The 18,705-nt window shown below is 38.9% G+C and overlaps 2 protein-coding genes across 2 annotated transcripts; both read left to right on the top strand.

The window, feature by feature from the left end:
- Nucleotides 1–653: 653 nt before the first annotated feature.
- On the top strand, nucleotides 654–14,785 carry klhl8 (kelch-like family member 8). The gene is made up of 12 exons (XM_040000988.1): nucleotides 654–782; nucleotides 2,861–3,080; nucleotides 5,890–5,951; nucleotides 7,387–7,552; nucleotides 7,732–8,052; nucleotides 8,249–8,435; nucleotides 10,396–10,539; nucleotides 11,007–11,118; nucleotides 11,303–11,471; nucleotides 11,555–11,714; nucleotides 12,382–12,583; nucleotides 13,192–14,785. The coding sequence occupies exons 2-12, from the start codon at nucleotides 2,883–2,885 to the stop codon at nucleotides 13,313–13,315; spliced, it is 1,845 nt and encodes a 614-aa protein (XP_039856922.1). The 5' UTR covers nucleotides 654–782; nucleotides 2,861–2,882; the 3' UTR covers nucleotides 13,316–14,785.
- A 2,112-nt stretch (nucleotides 14,786–16,897) lies between these two features.
- On the top strand, nucleotides 16,898–18,567 carry LOC120714071 (C-type lectin domain family 10 member A-like). The gene is made up of 4 exons (XM_040000104.1): nucleotides 16,898–16,940; nucleotides 17,810–17,955; nucleotides 18,053–18,165; nucleotides 18,426–18,567. The coding sequence occupies exons 1-4, from the start codon at nucleotides 16,898–16,900 to the stop codon at nucleotides 18,565–18,567; spliced, it is 444 nt and encodes a 147-aa protein (XP_039856038.1).
- Nucleotides 18,568–18,705: the final 138 nt, after the last annotated feature.

Raw genomic sequence — 18,705 nt, 5'->3', positions numbered from 1 at the left:
ATATACTTTTAATATTAAGTTAAATGTAAATATCTGGTCTCTGTTCTATTTAACTACATTAAACACAGCGCTCTTAGTTTTGATACTATCTGCTGGAACACTGTTGCATATTTTTAAGCCATGCCTCTCCATGTTTGTTTGTGTATGAACTTCCACGACTTGTTTTCAGTGTTGTTTGCAGGGTGCTATAGAAATGCCAGCCATACACTACTGTTCAGTAAAGAGAACTCCTCAGGGTACAAAGGTGTTAATGTGCGATCTTATGTAAGATTTTATTGGAGAATAGAGTTGTGTAATTGTAATTACAATCTTAAATGTCCTTACTTTGCACATTTCTCCCCACTTTAGGGCTTTATTTGTCCCAAGTGTTATCTACTGTACCCACTTCTTTAGCTTCTTGTGTTTTATTTATACACACACACACACCATAGTACTGTTGTACTGCTTTTTAGATGCTTTAACTTTTAAGCTGGCACCATTACACTGTAACAGATTTGATATTGATATTTTTATCGCTATCAAATTTAATGTCTTAGATGTCAGACATCAACGTTGAAGTGTCAGTATCTCAGAACCGAGAGGCAGGTGTGTGGGGGATATTTCAGGGTGTCACAGAGACCGCTTTATTTAGCTTACATTTTGTTACTTCTGCTTCTTTTTCTGTACTTCTTTGAAACTACATTACCCGTGAAGCACCTGGAATCACAACAAACGTGCCACTGCCAAGCAGCAAAGCATTCCCCTCAATGAAGCCGGCATCTTAATTCTCGCTGCGACATGAGGTATTTCTTTATAATTCATTTGAACGCTTATGAAAATTAACTTTTTTTATTTATCGCAGTTCTGCTGTAACTTTTTGGGGGGGCTAAATTTGTGTCCTCATCTTGTCCGTTTCCTGTCAGACAACGTTAGCTGTCATGCGAATGCTAATCTGCCTAGTAGCTGCTTTTAGCAAACAAGCTAGCCAATAATCTGCTGCTAGCCTAGCTGTCTAGATTTATAATGCAGAGCAGTGTAATTTCATTTCCCTGGTTTTTAAGACACAAACGAGCATACTATGCGTAACTAACTAGTGGTGCTATACTGTGGAGACTAAACCATAATTGCGTATCGATTCACAAATTGTTGACCTTTGGATGAATGTATGTCGACAGAGATTTTAGTTCAGTTGTTTTGTCGACCGTTTTGACCGAGTTTAACAATTTACCTACATGCAGTAAAGCAATCTTGGATGAAACCTGTCCTTAATGTTCTTTACGCAGAACAGCTAGATGCAATATTTAAGTTGGTGCAGATTATTTAGTGCACTGAGGGCTACTTAAAGCATGAGACCTGTACAAGATATAATATCTGATAAATGCGACAATAATCTATAGGTGTAGATGAAGTGTGCTAAATGCTATCCATGGCAGAGAAGATGATGTAAATGCAAACTCTGTGCAGATAACTGTATTGCAGATTGGCCCTTTGACATTTATCAGACACTTTCAAGAGCTGCCTGACCCTTAACTCAGTGTGCATTCACTTGTCAGTTTTATTACTCAGTTAATGACAAAGAACAACATTTGGCCTCATTAAGGGCACTTGCAGTGCTCCCTTGGAAGTAGGTGAAGTAATTTGACATGACAACTGTAGGTCTTTGGAAGAGCGTGACTCTCTTTGTATGCTAAAGTGCCTCACATTGATCCCGTTATTTCATCAGTGGGAGTCTTGATTTTTGTGCCACATGAGAAAATGTGGTTGTTATCATCCTTCTGTGTGCACTTTGAGCAGTAGTCGTGCACTGCATCTGTCGTTAAATTATTGACTCTCTCACTCCACTTCCTCTTTATAAATAAAATAACACAGTCTGATCATCTTAGCATCTTAAAACCACCTCCAACGGTTGCTTAGGCCAACCCAGCTTTTGCCTTTTAAATAAAATGGATATTGCTGCATCCCTACATATGTTGACGCCTATCCACAAGTCTACAAAGTAGAAGAGAAGTGGCGATTGGCTTTGATCATAAGTGCATATGATGGGACTTGATGTTTTCTGCTCTTTTAGCTGAGAGGACTAGTGATGAGGGGGCGATACACTGAGGCTATTCAGTATCAGGGGCATAGCTTTAAAAAAGCGAGACAGTACATCATCTGTAAAGCGTAGGTGGAGCTTAAAGCTTCAGCTGTTACTCTCACTTTCTGTTCTTAAATAAAGACGTATCAATTTTGGAAATTGTTCATCAGATTCACCGATCGGTAGGTTTTTTTTTTAATGGATTAGATTGTTTAGTTTTTTCATTTTTAAAGTGTGATTTGTGTGTTTGAGGGAACTGCTTTTCCTGTGTTTTGCTAAAGTAGTGAAGAAGTGACACTAAAACGGGGGAGGAATACTGACTTAACTTGCTCAGCTGACAGGTCGTGTCCCCCACCCCTCACTTCCTCTTCGTTGCCTCTCTTGAAGGTTGCTGTTATTTGTGCGGTTGCAGTTGTTGGATGCAGTTGAATTCAGTGGAATTTAAAAATTGCACTTATTATTGATTACAGGCTGTGATTAGACTGTTAGTATTGTTGGGTTGGGTTTTTTGTTGTTTTTTTTAACAGTCTTGCGCTACAATCCAATAAAACTGAGAAAAGATGAACAGCGATAGAGCCTTATGAATGACCCATAAATATAGAGACGGGAGAGGAGATTCACTATTCCACTGCTTTCCTTGTAGCAGACACTTATGTGTGAACATTTGCAGTTATTTTAACATAAAATCAACTGATTTAAATAGAATTAAAGCATCTGTATTGTTAAAACACTGCAAAACAAAAAAGACCTAAGTAGAAAGAATATGATTTTATGTATTTACTGGCTTCTATTTTTACCATCTAGGTGTTGTTTCCTGTAGCCCACTATGGCACCGGGGGATGTGGTGCCAGACCATGCCAAACAGCTGAAGTCCAAGGAGAAGCGACCTGCAAGCAGGGCATTGAAATCAGAATGTGAACCTGACGGGTCCTTTGTCTTTGAGGCTCATGAAGCCTGGAAGGACTTCCATAACTCGCTCCGACATTTCTATGAAGTGGGTGAACTCTGTGACGTCACGCTGAAGGTGGGCCTATACACCTGGACTCGAGAAAGATTTGTTCCTTTTTACTTTTTGGTTTTTGGTTTCTAGATTGGCCTATTCACAATTTCAGAACTAATGCCAAAATCACATCACATGTTGAACATTAAGGAGTAACTTATATACAGGGTGGGCCATTTATATGGATACACCATAATAACATGGGAATGGTTGGTGATATTAAAGTCCTGTTTGTGGCACATTAGTATATGTGAGGGGGCAAACTCCTGAAGATGGGTGGTGACCATGGTGGCCATTTAGAAGTCGGCCATCTTGGATACAACTTTTGGTTTTTTCAATAGGAAGAGGGTCATGTGACACATCAAACTTATTGGCAATGTCACAAGAAAAACAATGGTGTGCTTGGTTTCAACGTAACTTTATTCTTTCATGAGTTATTTACAAGTTTCTGACCACTTATAACATGTGTTCAATGTGCTGCCCATTGTGTTGGATTGTCAATGCAACCCTCTTCTCCCACTCTTCACACACTGATAGCAACACCGCAGGAGAAATGCCAGCACAGGCATCCAGTATCCGTAGTTACAGGTGCTGCACATCTCTTATCTTCACACCATAGACAATTGCCTTCAGATGACCCCAAAGATAAAAGTCTAAGGGGGTCAGATCGGGAGACCTTGGGGGCGATTCAACTGGCCCACGACGACCAATCCACTTTCCAGGAAACTGTTCATCTAGGAATGCTCGGACCTGGCACCCATAATGTGGTGGTGCACCATCTTGCTGGAAAAACTCAGGGAACGTGCCAGCTTCAGTGCATGAAGAGGGAAACACATCATCATGTAGCAATTTCAAATATCCAGTGGCCTTGAGGTTTCCATGGATGAAGAATGGACCCACTATCGTTGTATCCCATATACCACACCAAACCATCACTTTTGTTGTTCCAATAGTCTTGGAGGGATCCATCCAATGTGGGTTAGTGTCAGACCAATAGCGGTGGTTTTGTTTGTTAACGTCACCATTCACATAAAAGTTTGCCTCATCACCTGTTCCAATTTTTGTTTTGCCCATTCTGCAAATTCTGTGCGCAGATCTGGGTCATCCTCGTTGAGATGCTGCAGTCGCTGGAGTTTGTAAGGGTGCCATTTGTGAGTAGCTAATATCCGCCGAAGGGATGTTCGACTAATGCCACTCTCCAGTGACATGCGGCGAGTGCTACGCTGTGGGCTCTTGCTGAATGAAGCTAGGACAGCCACTGATGTTTCTTCATTAGTGACAGTTTTCTTGCGTCTACATTTTGGCAAATCCAACACTGAACCAGTTTCACGAAACTTACCAAGCAGTTTGCTGACTGTAGCATGGGAGATGGGTGGTCTCGTAGGGTGTCTTGCATTGAAATCTGCTGCAATGACCCGGTTACTGCGTTCACCAGATATCAACACAATTTCGATCCGCTCCTCACGTTTTAACCTCTGTGAACAAAGAGAAACTTGTAAATAACTCATGAAAGAATAAAGTTACGTTGAAACCAAGCACACCATTGTTTTTCTTGTGACATTACCAATAAGTTTGATGTGTCACATGGCCCTCTTCCTATTGAAAAAAACAAAAGTTGTATCCAAGATGGCCGACTTTTAAATGGCCACCATGGCCACCACCCATGTTGAGGAGTTTGCCCCCTCACATATACTAATGTGCCACAAACAGGACTTTAATATCACCAACCATTCCCATGTTATTACGGTGTATCCATATAAATGGCCCACCCTGTACATTAGGGCTATACAGTTATTTTTGATCAATATTGAGATCGTGATTATTTGTCAGGATAATTTATTGATTTCCATGGCAATAGACATTTTTATTGCTCTTTCATGGAAGTATAATACTATAATATATAATCCATATTACATTCTTAATAATACACAGATCTGTGTATCGAAATAAAATTGGTCCCCCTTGTCCACCTGATTTGGGTGCAGCCCTTACAGGAAAACTGTAATGCAAAGAAAAGACAAAGATAAATTCACAAGGCACTGCTTTCTCTTTTACATTGTGAAAGATGTTTATTCACCTGGCTCAAGTGCATCCCCTAGGAGCTAATGTTTCACTCTATTTATTGGATTTTCATGATGTGAATAAAACTTGTAGCAAAGCATTGGACAGCAGTGAGGTCCCTCATTTTGTATATAGTGCAGCTATCGCCACACATAACTCTATGAGGGGATAAAATATGTTTTGTAGTAAAGTTGATTATTTTCCTGAAACATCCATTTACTCATCATGTTTAGTGGACGCACTTTAGCCAAAAAGAATACAGTTGTGTCTGTGATTTCAGTCAGTGTTTGTAAGCTCCATGAATGCATTCGTGGACGTCTGAGTTGGTGTTGCCAGGTTCACCTTGGATTGTTCTTCTTGGCTTTTATTCATTATCATACTGCAGTTTGTGGTGTGTTTTCAGAGCACTTAGTATGTTAGGTGGGTTGTGTTGTGGTGTAATCTTTTGCACATAATCTATTTTGGTTGCACTAAACCCAAACGGCAGATGATGATTCTCTTGAAGGAACAAGTTCATCAGCTTCCGACTTCATCCACACTATTCCAGGAAACGTGATGCTGGGTGGTAAAGGGAACTCCGGTGTTTGGCGCATGCAGACATAGGCAGTGATTTAGGGAATGCTTGAGTTTGTGTCACTGTTGGAGCACATTTTTCAGTATCACTGAAGGAAACTAGTTTTGATTGAGATTAAAATTTGATTAATCGTGTAGCCCTAATGTAATGATGTCAAAGTGTGCTTGTATCATGTATTTTCTGTTTTTCTTTTTCTAGGTTGGCAGCAGGTTGATACACTGCCACAAGTTGGTGCTGGCCTGTGTTATCCCTTACTTCAGGTATGTTTTGCCTGTATCGGTGTCTTAACCCTGGTTTTTTTTCTAACAGCCATAGGGGGGAGACTTCTTGGATTTAAAAAAAAAAAAAGATATCTGTATGTACAGAAAAATGTGCGACCTAAGGACACAAAGTTTTACTAACGGGTTTATTGTCTCAGTTGTTAGTTTTAAGCCTTATCTAACACAGTATGGTTTGATTTTGTATATTGTGTTCTAAGAACGGTCCACAACTCCCTCATCATATCCAGTTTGCAAATAAATAAGATAACAATGGCCAAAACTGGCAAACCAGTGACTTTTCCACCTTTTATTTGTTAAGTTTTACTTTTTCTTTACGACACTGGCTGCTTTTTCAATCATTTTCAGTCCTTGTAGCTGACAGTTTTCGGAGAAATGCATAAATTGGTATTTTTGCAACAACAAGATGATTCCCGAAGATCTATCAGCTCAAAACCTGCAACAGCATGGTGTGCAGTGTGTCCTCACAAAAAAAAAGACAAAAGAAGCGGCAAGCCCAAAAACAAAAAAAACATACAGTGGTCCCTCGTTATATCGCGGTTCACTTTTCGTGGCCTCGCTGTTTCGCAGATTTTTTTGTGTGCAATTTTGCATGTTTGGTTTTTTGTTTTTTTACAGCGCATTGTGTTCTGCATCCTGATCGGCTGTAGACAATTTTCAATAAATCTCGTGCCGTGTCTCCTGTACAATACAGAATGCGCTCAGCTTGTCAAATTTACATAAATCATCACAGGCAGAAGACAACAAACACAACAGTGTCGACGTCAAAGGATTATAAGGCGCATTAAGTGAAACCAATCAAACTTTACTCAACTCATTCTTCTTGCTTCCTCCACTTCCGTACCATTAATTCATTAATGTTGAATTCTCTCACAGCTGCTCTATTCCCATGTTCTGGACCTGAAAACATGGTTTGACTTTGGTTTCATTCTATAATACTGGACTTGTTTTTCTACGAAGGTTTGAACTTTGAGAGAGTTTAAACAAGAGAGAAACGTGTCAAAATGTTCACGCCTGTCTGAGAAAAGTGTATAAAGTGTGTAGTGAGGGGTTTTACAGCCTTAAAACATCTATAATAATTGTAAGAAAGAAACTTCGCTACTTTGTGGATTTCACCTATTGCGGATTATTTTTGGAACGTAACACCCGCAATAAACGAGGGACCACTGTGCTGCAGATGAACAGTATTTGAAAAAATTTTAATATTTACATTACAATAATTTATTTAAAAATCCAAACTCTTATTAGTGTTTAAAGTTTATTTTCAGCTAAAATCAGTTTTTATAGACTAAAAGGTTACTGCTGTCAAAGTATCGATTTTTGGCAACTTGTAATGTGAACCATGGTTGCATTTTTAAACATTAGCTGGTGCCTTGTTTTGAATCTTTATGTTCAAGTGACTTTTTCATTTCCTCAGGGCCATGTTCCTGTCAGAGATGTCTGAAGCCAAGCAGGAACTGATAGAAATTAAAGACTTTGATGGTGATGCCATTCAGGACCTGGTGCATTTTGCTTATTCCTCCAAGCTCACCTTAACTGTGGATAATGTCCAGCCACTGCTTTATGCTGCCTGCATCCTTCAGGTAGACAAGCACAACAAGCACTAGCATCTGATTATAACATGAACAGAGGTGTCCTGCGTTTCAAGTATAGTTTTGATTTACCACATTAATGCATAATGACAGTTTTAATCTAGAAAAACACTGAATTATATAATCCAACTCATAATGTTTGAAGTTGATTTATTGCCTCTTTCAAATAGGTTGAGTTGGTGGCGAGAGCCTGCTGTGAATACATGAAGGCACACTTTCACCCCACCAACTGCCTGGCAGTTCGAACCTTTGCCGAGAGCCACAATCGGGTGGACCTGATGGACATGGCTGACCGCTACGCCTGCGAGCACTTCACAGAGGTAGTGGAGTGTGAGGACTTCACATGTGTGTCTCCCCAGCACTTGCGTACATTACTGTCCTCCAGCGACCTCAATATTCACTCGGAGACACAGGTGTACAATGCAGCAGTGAAATGGCTTAACGCAAACCCACAGCACCACGAGGCCTGGCTGGACCAGATCATGTCTCAGGTTTGAGAATGGCCTGGAAAGGTTTTTTATTTTTTATATTAGTGTTGTATTCTTGAATGTGTGTCAGAAGTCAGAGTTTATCACCTGGTTTACTGATTACCTGAATGTTTAGGGGAATAACTGTGAGTAAAAGGAGTGTTATATAATCGCTTTAGCATCCGCATGACACCCGCATGTATGTTTGTCTTTTCCTTAGGTGCGCCTGCCCCTACTACCAGTAGAGTTTCTGACTGGAACCGTGGCAAAAGACGAGATGATCAAAGGTAACCTGAGCTGTCGTGACTTGATGGATGAAGCCAGAAACTACCACCTGCACCTCAACAACAAGGTGGTTCCAGACTTTGAGTATTCAGTCCGTACCATACCCAGGAAGCACACTGCAGGTACCTTTATATGGTGGTGCTCTGCTGTGAGCATGTAACAAGTCTTTTGTTTTATGGCATTTAGAAAGTCATTACAGCACATTTTCTTATCTTTATAAAAGCACACTTGCAGACATAAAACCAAGTGGCTTTTTGCAAGTTCATGTGCAGTTACGGACCTATTTACATCACATTACATTAGTACCTTAAATCTGCTGTTATAGGCAGATGGTTTGGGGGTTTTAATTATAGTCAAGCTAGAGATAAGTAGCACAGTGCTGATGAATATCACTGAAACAACCCAAACTATCTCTTCATTCCTAATGCTCCTCACTTCAAATAGTCACTGTAACGTGTAACTGTGCTTGCATTTTAAGAATTAAACATAATAAAATTGAAAAGGTGGCAGTGAGACATTGTTGCTGAGCTGCAGAGGCATATTATAGCAGTCTAAAGTATGGTTGCGCAATTAATTGAATTCATTAAATGTACACATGATTGAGCGATATCGAAAATGCGTGCTCTGTCAATTGAACTCCACACAAAAGCAAATCAAGGGCTCCTTGACTCCTTTCCATATAAAAAAGGACATTTAATGACCTCTCCTGTACCCTTAATGACCAGGTTTTACTCCTCAGTAAATATCAACAAAGACGAGGTTTGATGACAATTTAGAATAGGTTCCAGGTTGTTCTGAGGGTAGCCATAGTAAGCTATATAGACAGAAACCATCACCAATAACTTTTGAAGCAGGCCTGAAATAGGACAGAAATTACTCTGTTCAGAAAAGAGAAACTTGGGTTACCCCTAGTAGGCGTTCAGGAGGGAAAGATTTGAATCAGTGCCTGACTACATGAGCCAATCACAGCTGTTCCTTGTACCATGCAGCTTGAGGTTTCCTGGATTAATGTTAAAAGGTAGATGTACAACAAAAATCAGATGACGTCTGCTACAACAGAAGGTACTGGACATTTAATGGGCAATACTTCAGCCACCTGAAAACACCACAACCTAAAATGTAATTCATGCACGAAGGTCAAGAGAAACAGTGCAATGTTTGCTAATCTCAAATGTCCATAAAGTGAGCCTGTAGAGTGTGTCAGCTCACCAACATACACTAAAATCACAATTGCAGTCCTATTCCATTTGGCCAAAGCTGAGTGTCCATTAAACACTGTGAGTAACACAGTGTTTAATGGATAAAGGCTTTGGGAAAATGGTAAACATATTATGCCTTTCTCCAAAAGTTGATTCTGTTCATCTGGACGTAGCGTTTTGTGGGAGAAACGTTTCGTCACTCATCCAAGTGACTTCTTCAGTCTCAGCTGACTGCAGGTTTCCCCAATCTTATAAACAGTACATTTGCATAATGACTGAAACCAGCCCAGTGAAGGAACAATGAGCTGGGAGGTCAGTTCCTTAATCATAATTATGCAAATTCTCATGACCACTGATCAAAGACCACTGATCAGTTATGCCTTTCTGCAGTTATTTTGCAAAAGTGACAAAAAACCTACACTGTCACACCATCACAGGAGAAAAGGCGGGGGTGTCTCAGGGGTTCCAAGTATTTTGCTACAAGTTTGTGTCATGTCAGATACAATGAATGGAGTGAAAGACTTTATATTTTGCTTCTAGAAGATGCACTGATGTCACACTGCATTGGTTTGCAAACATGTTTTTTTTTATTAAAAGAAATGTAGGACAGTGTATAAGTGAAAGCAATGCTCTGCTTGATTTTTCCAGACTTCTCTTAGTAAAGAAATTCAAGACCTAATTTTCACTCGGATGCTAAAAGTTTAAAAGTTGCTGCCATGCCATGAAAAATAAGGGCCCTGAATCTCATGCTCAAATAGATCTTTCAAAACTTTTAATAACTTGTAATTTATATTAACTTTTCCATGTTGGCTAAAGTGTTTTTCATCTTCTTTCTGAAGACCTCAGAGTGCCAGGCATTTGTTCTGTCCAATTGTTTCCTCAGGAGTTTTGTTCTGCGTGGGTGGCCGGGGCGGTTCTGGTGACCCGTTTCGCAGCATTGAGTGTTACTCCATCACTAAGAACAGCTGGTTTTTTGGCCCTGAAATGAACAGCAGACGGCGTCACGTGGGCGTAATATCTGTAGGAGGTAAGAAAGATGTCGTATGATTGCGTTCCAGAATGTAAACAAGAACATTTTCACCTGAACGATGAAATGTTGAGCTATGGAAGCTGAGGGAGTAGAGTACAACATACTCAGTAAATTCAAAAGTGGGCACAGATGAGCCAGATCCTCCTGATCACACAGTTAAATTGTCTCATACCAATATGGTTGTCAGTCGGATGCTGCTGTTCACTGGTGCAAGTGTTCTTGAGGAGAAAGAAATCATAACCATGAAAAAAATGAACAGATGAGTCTGATCCAGGAGAGCTGCACCTTCCAATTAACTGGACATTAAGGATCTGCTGCTAATGCTTGATACTAATAGGACTTATAAGATGTGGCCAATCAGTGATTTTCTGATTAGTGTGCAGTATGTCAATATTAATGGTATCAGTTCATATTCTGGTCATGTGATGGTAAACAAACAGGGAATTACAATTTGTTTTCTTCAGGCAAAGTTTATGCTGTTGGGGGCCATGATGGTAATGAACACTTGGGAAACATGGAGATGTTTGACCCCTTCACTAACAAGTGGATGATGAAAGCGTCGATGAATACCAAAAGGTATCAATCGAAAATTTGCTCCAGTGCAACTCCTGAAGAAAAGTTGGAGTGATTTAAAAATATTTAATGATCACACAGAAAGAAAAAAATTACAAGTTTTGATCCTGTTCCATAGTAAGGAATGTACATTTCTTTCTGTGAAGCATTAACTGTATGGCAAGTTTCATGAACATATGTATTTCAGGAGGGGGATAGCCCTGGCAGCCCTTGGTGGTCCTATATATGCTATTGGAGGTCTGGACGACAACTCCTGTTTCAACGACGTGGAGCGTTATGACATCGAAAGTGACTGCTGGAGTGCCGTGGCGCCGATGAACACCCCCAGGGGAGGAGTTGGATCTGTGGCACTGGGGGTAAAACTGAAGAGAAAGGTCAAAAACATCTGATCTGCGATATGTACTCAGCACTTAACTACTTTATGCTCTCCCATTTTCAGAATTTTGTGTATGCTGTGGGAGGCAACGACGGCGTGGCGTCACTGTCCAGTGTGGAACGGTTTAATCCTCATCTCAACAAGTGGACGGAGGTCTGCGAGATGGGACAGCGTCGGGCTGGAAATGGAGTCAGCAAACTCAATGGCTGCCTCTATGTAGTGGGTAAGAGGAATTGTAGGAGAACACTTGTCATATTCTTCTCTACAGGCTGATTCGTTGGATAGTCCAATAATGTTGGAATTTACTGCACGGAATTTATATGATGCAGTTTGTCAATGTTTGCTTCCTCTTTCATGCGTGCTTCTTTGGTGAACCAAACAATTTAAAAATCCGGAAAGCTGAAAGTTCATTGTTTGTAAAGCTATTTGGTAACTGATTCACAGAAAGAGGATTTTATTGCATCACCTCAATTTAAAGAGTTGTTTGAGGTTCACCAGCTTCAGGTAAAAACATGTAATACTGTTGTATAGCTACTTGTAGAGCTGCTTATAGAACAAAATAACTACATTTGTTTGAGTAATTAGTGAGGGTTTGCAGCTACTCTTGAAACCCCTACAGAAAGTATTTGAATAGTCGTCCTAGTGTTGATATCTATACTGAGGTGTCAAAACTCATCATGAAGTGTACAGGGGAGGTCGTTAAATGCCGTCTTTATGGGAGACAGTGTTAAAAACAGGTGTTAAACCTGAGTGTGAGGTTTTACTAATATTCTCAGCATTTCACGCATTTTTTTTTATTTCGCATGGGAGTTTCACATTTATAACAACATCCTAAAAATCCCCCCAAAATAAAATTTTTTATGACTGTCTTATCTTATAATTTTCCAAAGGTGGTTTTGATGACAACTCGCCACTGAGCTCCGTAGAGCGCTTTGACCCACGAATGCACCGCTGGGAGTACGTGTCAGAGCTCACCACCCCACGTGGAGGGGTCGGGGTCGCCACTGTAATGGGAAGAGTGTTTGCAGTCGGGGGACACAATGGGAACATTTACCTGAACACAGTGGAGGCTTTTGAGCCACGAATGAACAGGTCAGTAGGAGAAGAATGAGGGTTGTGTTTCTACATGTACAGAGGTGTGAGAGAATAACTTTTTTCAGTAGGCGTAAAACTGAGCAGCAAATGTTCTGGATGCATTCCTGTTTCAAATGGTTTTTTCCCACTATTATTCTTCAAGAATATGTATATACATAAAAAAGCAAAAATTAGATATTTATTAGATGATTCTTAATAAGAGTCTGATGAAAGTAGGGTTACTGGCAGTGGGCAAATTGATCCAACATCATTAATCATCTTTTTACAAGAATACATTATGTCAACTGCTGATTTGGCTCCTGGTATCATTCCTAGCTTGGATACCGATAAACCATTCACTTGATTTGAAAATTAATATTAAAATATAGGGACTTGAACCATCTATCATTGTAATTTGATTGGTTTTTTTTGAGCTACACTCATTAGACACTCATAAGTCCATAATTATAGATTATTTGTACATTATATATGTACCATATATTTAGCCTAAAACATTTGAAGGACTTGAGTAGTTTTCTAAATAATGGAATTTTAAAATGACCTCTAAAAGTCCAAAGTGTTCTTGTTGTTAATTGTCTATTGATTTGTGTATCTTTGCTGTTCAGGTGGGAGCTGGTGGGCTCAGTGTCTCACTGCCGTGCTGGAGCTGGAGTCGCTGTCTGTTCGTCTCACGTCAGCCAGATCAGAGACGTCGGACAAGGCTCCAGCAACGTGGTCAACTGCATGTGAGCTCCACTCCACGCACTATCAGGCGACTGACTGCCAGGCCACCGTCACATCCGATAACTGCACAAAATCGGAGGAATTTCACCCGATGTTCAGTTTTTTCAGTGAGATTTTAATGACTTGAAGTGCACATTTGACAAATCTGAAGTCTTCTGTGACAAAAAGACACTTTGAAGACATTTGTGACTCCTGCAGGTGTTCTGTACAATCATTGATGTTGTATTTTGTACTGTACTTTTCCTTGTTTCCCTGCTTTGACTGAGTTTTGACTGTTTAAGGGAAAATAGTAGCTGAGCCATGTACATATACAGACCACATGAGAATGAGAGGGGTGCTTTGATTCATATCGTGAACAAGAATGTTTTAGTTGGCCAGTATGAAAGCATTCTAACCATCAGTCCTAATCGGTCTCTCTGTACTCCATCGTAATCTTTCAGAGAGATGTGACACATTAGTAGTTTGAAGGTATTCATACTGGATTCAACACTTGCCTGTGCACCAGTTCATTTAAATTATTCCCATGAATCTGAAATGTGATGTGAAAACGCCACGAAATGTCCAAGACTGTTGCCCTCGCATTTCCAGATTAGTGAAAACAAACGTTTAAAGGTTTAGAACAGCTGAAGTAAGGCAGAGCTTACTTGAGTATTTATAGGTATTTTTTTCTCCATTATTGTGTTTTGATAATCGTTTAGAGCTCACTGATCTAAATCATTGATTAGCGACTGACTGGTGAATTACGCTGCTGCAAGTGCCAAACACACAAAAACTGTAAATGCCAGTCCGGTGTAACAATCTGCTGAAAGTCGACTCATTTACGTCGACTTTAGAGCTGAGAAAGGTGTGACGACTATAACTGAGAGATGAGGTCACTGCTCATCTCTGTTATAGTCATCACTAAATCATTAAAGCAATATGGTGCACCTCTTTGGTTCTTTTCCATTATTGCATCGAGATCTGGTCAGAACTGACAGAAGCTGACTTTGAAAACACTGTCAGTGCTTTCAGATTTTTAAAAGATTGTGTCTGTGGATGGTTGTTCTGTTATATTTTAATATATGAACACTTTTGTATACCAATATAGCCGTCTCTTTGGCATTATTCTTTACTGACTAATCCATTGCTGTGCACTATTTTCCTAGACTAGATGTGAAGTCTTGAGTATATTTTTGTCAGAAATGGAGAATTTAAAGTTTCAAGTTGTTCATCAATACATGCTTATTTCTGCCATATGAAGAAAGAAAATATTATTTCTGATAATGTTTGTATGAGTAAAATACATATTATTGCAGATTTCTCTCTGGTATTATTGATATCATTTTTACACTAAAATTAAAGCCAACTTTATTAGTAAATGAGTCTTTTGTAAACTTTGCTGTGTAAGCTTGGTGTTCTTCCTCCTTTTGACTGCTTCCATTTGGTGGTTTATTTACATGGTATCAGTTGGCACAATAAAGAGATATGTAAATGTTACTTGGTGAGATTCCTCTTTATTTCTGGATAATCTGATGTTTGTCTTCCTGCTTAAAATGTTAAAACAAAAACAACAATCATGGAAACAACAGTGGCTATTACAAAGTTGGTACATTTACCTCATAGACAGTACAAGACTTCTGCAAGGTACGCTCTAATAGATGCAATATCTGGTTTTCTGAAGAAGCAAAAATAATAATAAAAAAACTGGAATGTATTCATTGTGTTGTTCATCATTATTATTCATTTTAATGATATGTTACTTGAGTTAACCAGCTGTCTGTTTTACCCCCGCTGTCAGCCACTATCCTCCTATGAGGTCGTTCTGTTCTCTTTACTCATTCATTTTATGAGCACCACTATCAGAAGTCCTGACACAGTGACTTTGGTAAAACGGAGAAGCTGTTTATGGGCCTTGCTTGTTGATATTTAGCAGCAAGTAGCAAGAAGAAGTGATGCTATATAGCCTGATACCTGGTGTGTCCTCTCTTTAATCTGTGGTATTGCCCAAGGATCTATCTTGGGTCTCCTTTTAATTACTATGTATAATCCTGTCAGAGTAAAATGGGAGAACATTCCTTTCCCAAAAGTCCAACTGGTGTCCTCAGTTGCCAGATATTTACAGACTCAAAATGACCCCATATTTTTCCTTAAAAGGTAATTTAAAATTTAAAATGTAAAAAGAAATCTGTTTCCTATGATCTATGTCCCCTCTAGTTTCTAGCATGTGAAACATCTAGAGACTGCAGATGAGTAATGCTGCTGCAGGCTAGGGACAACAGAATTGTTCAGATTCACGGGCTACTTGTTAAATTGTGCTAAACTGATTTTAAGATTTACTCCTTTTCTTTCATTAAATAAAAGGTCTAGTATCTGCGGTCCCCTAACTTTATGTGAACCTCACCACTGCTTGAGATTCTCTAGCAGATCACTAATGAATATTCTTAATTTAGTGGCCTGACATTTTCACCCACTTTTGTGTGACTTATTTTTTTCATAATTGTGGAATTTGTTTTAAATACACGTGTCCTTTTTTTTTTTTTTTTAAATCAAATGTTGTTTCCATTTTATTCCTGATTGCATTTCTATTTATTGTGTTTACAGTGGAAATTCAGCTTCTTAGAAAATTTTGTTACAGCTTTTTTATTTTTTAGCATTTCATAACACTTTTTAAAAATATGATACATAATTGTAGCAATGAAAGATTAAATGAGAATTTAACTGCAAATTTGAGTTTATTGTTTTGTAACATCCTTATAAACCATGTTAAAAAGTAACAGTTCAAGGCAGAGGTTTGGCAGTACATATACGTTTATTGACAGTCGACATGTGGTTGTTTATAACCTGTGTATTCTGGAGAGGAATGTGAGCATGCACTCTTTCCCCAAATGTACTGGTTACACACTAAACTTTGGATTTTCTGTGTAAAAAAACAAAACAAAAAAACACCTCAAAACTGATGTGTTTGCATTTTTATATACTATGAGAAACCTACCTGACATGCTGTTTGGACCAATTATTTTGTGACAATGTCACAAATCCGTTACATCAAATTAATTGCTGATAAACTTTTGATATTTGAGTAGCAAGGACAGTTTACTCATACAAGAGCAATCAGGGTTTTATGTTTTAAAAATATTCAAGAAAAAAAGTTTAGTTAACAACAGTCTGAAATGAAATAATGTAAAAATAGGCTTAGAAAAAAAAATCTCGTTTTTCAATTGAAAAACATTTTTTATTACTGATAGTTGTTGTTGGGGTTAATACCACATGGTGAAATCAAAACGCCCATCTTTATTTTTTATTCATTTTTATTGGCTTGGGTTTTATTGACACACAGTAGCAGACTGCTGCAGTTTTTAAATGACCGTCACATCTGTTTTACTACTTTCAGTCTTTGGACCCTGGAAGACTGCTGAAAAGAGGAAAACCAACGAAAAGCTTCTCAGAGGGGCCAATACTTGGAGCTAGAGCACATCACTCACATCACTCACTCACACATACACTGCCAGGCTCAGGGGACGTTAGAGAAACGACTTTGCAATAGTAGGATGTGCATAAGCACTCCTTAAGACACCAAAAATATTAATTAAAAAAGCAAACAGACAAAGAATGCTTCTGAAGCTGTTGAGCTTTGCTGCTGTTCTTACTGGAGGTAAGTCAGGCTCTTATAATTACATTTTTAAATTGTATGTTTGACAATCTTATTTTTAGTTTTCCTCTTTTCACCCCCAAAAATGAGCCAATCACAGAAAGTAATGATTCAGTTTTTTATTTTGAAAAACAGAGATTTTTTTTAATAATCTTAAAAAGCAAAACATCAGAAATATGGACTGCTGTTTTCTGATGTAACCTGGCTGCAGGAATAATAATTACGTTTTGCAATATTGGTTTAAAAAAAAGCTTTTGGAAGAACATGATGCGCAGAAGATCATGTGACCCGAAGTCTCAGGAAGACACTTACGAATCTAAATGTAATAATTACTTCCATTAGCGCAGTATATTTAACTGCAGATATCACAGAAGCTTGATTTATTTTTTAATTTTTAGTCTTTATTAATTGATGGTTAGGTTTAGGTTAGAATTCGGTGCTTTTTTATGATTGCTTGACTAATTAAGGATTCGTGGAAATCACGCGCAAAGTTGTTAAAGTGAAACATTTACCCAAAGATTTGTGCAAACTGACTGACATGGCTAGACTGTAGCTCTGTCATGCGACTTTTATGATTGATGAGCATTCAGCGTTCAGCTCATCAGCTGGGGAAGTTGTGTACTTATCAACCCAGCAAAGTAGTCACAGTCTCTATAATAAAAGCCATTATAGAAATTCACCTGAAGTGGAGAAGTAATGTAAATATCTAAACATCAGACTATGCAGAGAGAGATCATAGTGAAGAGATCATTTTCTCCCATAAGTAGTATTACATCAAAACCGAAAAGGAGCATATTATATCTATGTGGCTGGAAATGTGCTGCCTCACATGCTAACTTTCCTGCTTTGCTGTGTTCTTTCAATATTTTCAGCTCATAGCCAGTGCCAGTCAGGCTGGAGGGAGTATGAGAACAAATGTTACTTCTTTTCAACTGATACAAAGTCATGGTTGGAGGCAAATGAATTTTGTCTGGAGCATAACAGCAACCTGATGAGCATTCAGGACATTCATGAGCGGGTGAGAAACAAAAAGCGGGGGACATTACAGAGATTACATAAATAATGTTGTATCATTTCTCACTCTCTGGTTTTATATTTTCATGTCCTGTTTCTAGTTATGGGTGAGGACACAAATCAGCTCAGAGATCTACTGGATCGGCCTGAATGACCGCACCGTGGAAGGTGTCTGGGAGTGGAGTGATGGGAGTCCTTTTATACAATATCTGTCGTATGTAATGCGTTTACTACTCTAGTGAAGCCCAACTTATTTATTTTATTTAGTAACCATGGTTCTTTTTCACACAACTTCCATTGCACGTGTGCTCATCTTTGTGAGTGAGCTTTTCCTTATCGGACTTGAGGGTCAAAGCCATGGTTGGGCATGTCAGAAAGGCGTGAAAGTCATTAACATAATACCTGATCATTAAGAAATAAATGAAAGATATGTAATTTTATCCATAATAATTATCCATTACGCTCCTATTTCAGACACTGGATGTCAGGCCAGCCTGATGACTGGAATGATAATGAGGATTGTGGTCAGGTGGTAGGCTATAACTTTGGAGAGTGGAATGATGAAAACTGCGATAACAAGAGGAAATACATCTGCAAACACATCAACTGTAAGTGAAAAAGAGTACAGTGGGGGAATTGGTTTGATCACCTCTTTAGCCACGCAGTTCAATCCAGTTTTATTTATACAAGGTTTGCACACATCGCATGCAGTGATCATTTGATATAATGGATTGTGGTGCAAAATTTACGTGAT

Source organism: Simochromis diagramma, unplaced genomic scaffold (genome assembly GCF_900408965.1).
Source record: "Simochromis diagramma unplaced genomic scaffold, fSimDia1.1 OVJJ01000596.1, whole genome shotgun sequence".
NCBI lineage: Eukaryota > Metazoa > Chordata > Actinopteri > Cichliformes > Cichlidae > Simochromis > Simochromis diagramma.
The sequence above is the reverse complement of the archived record's forward strand: the minus strand, read 5'-3'. Positions and strand labels throughout refer to the sequence as shown.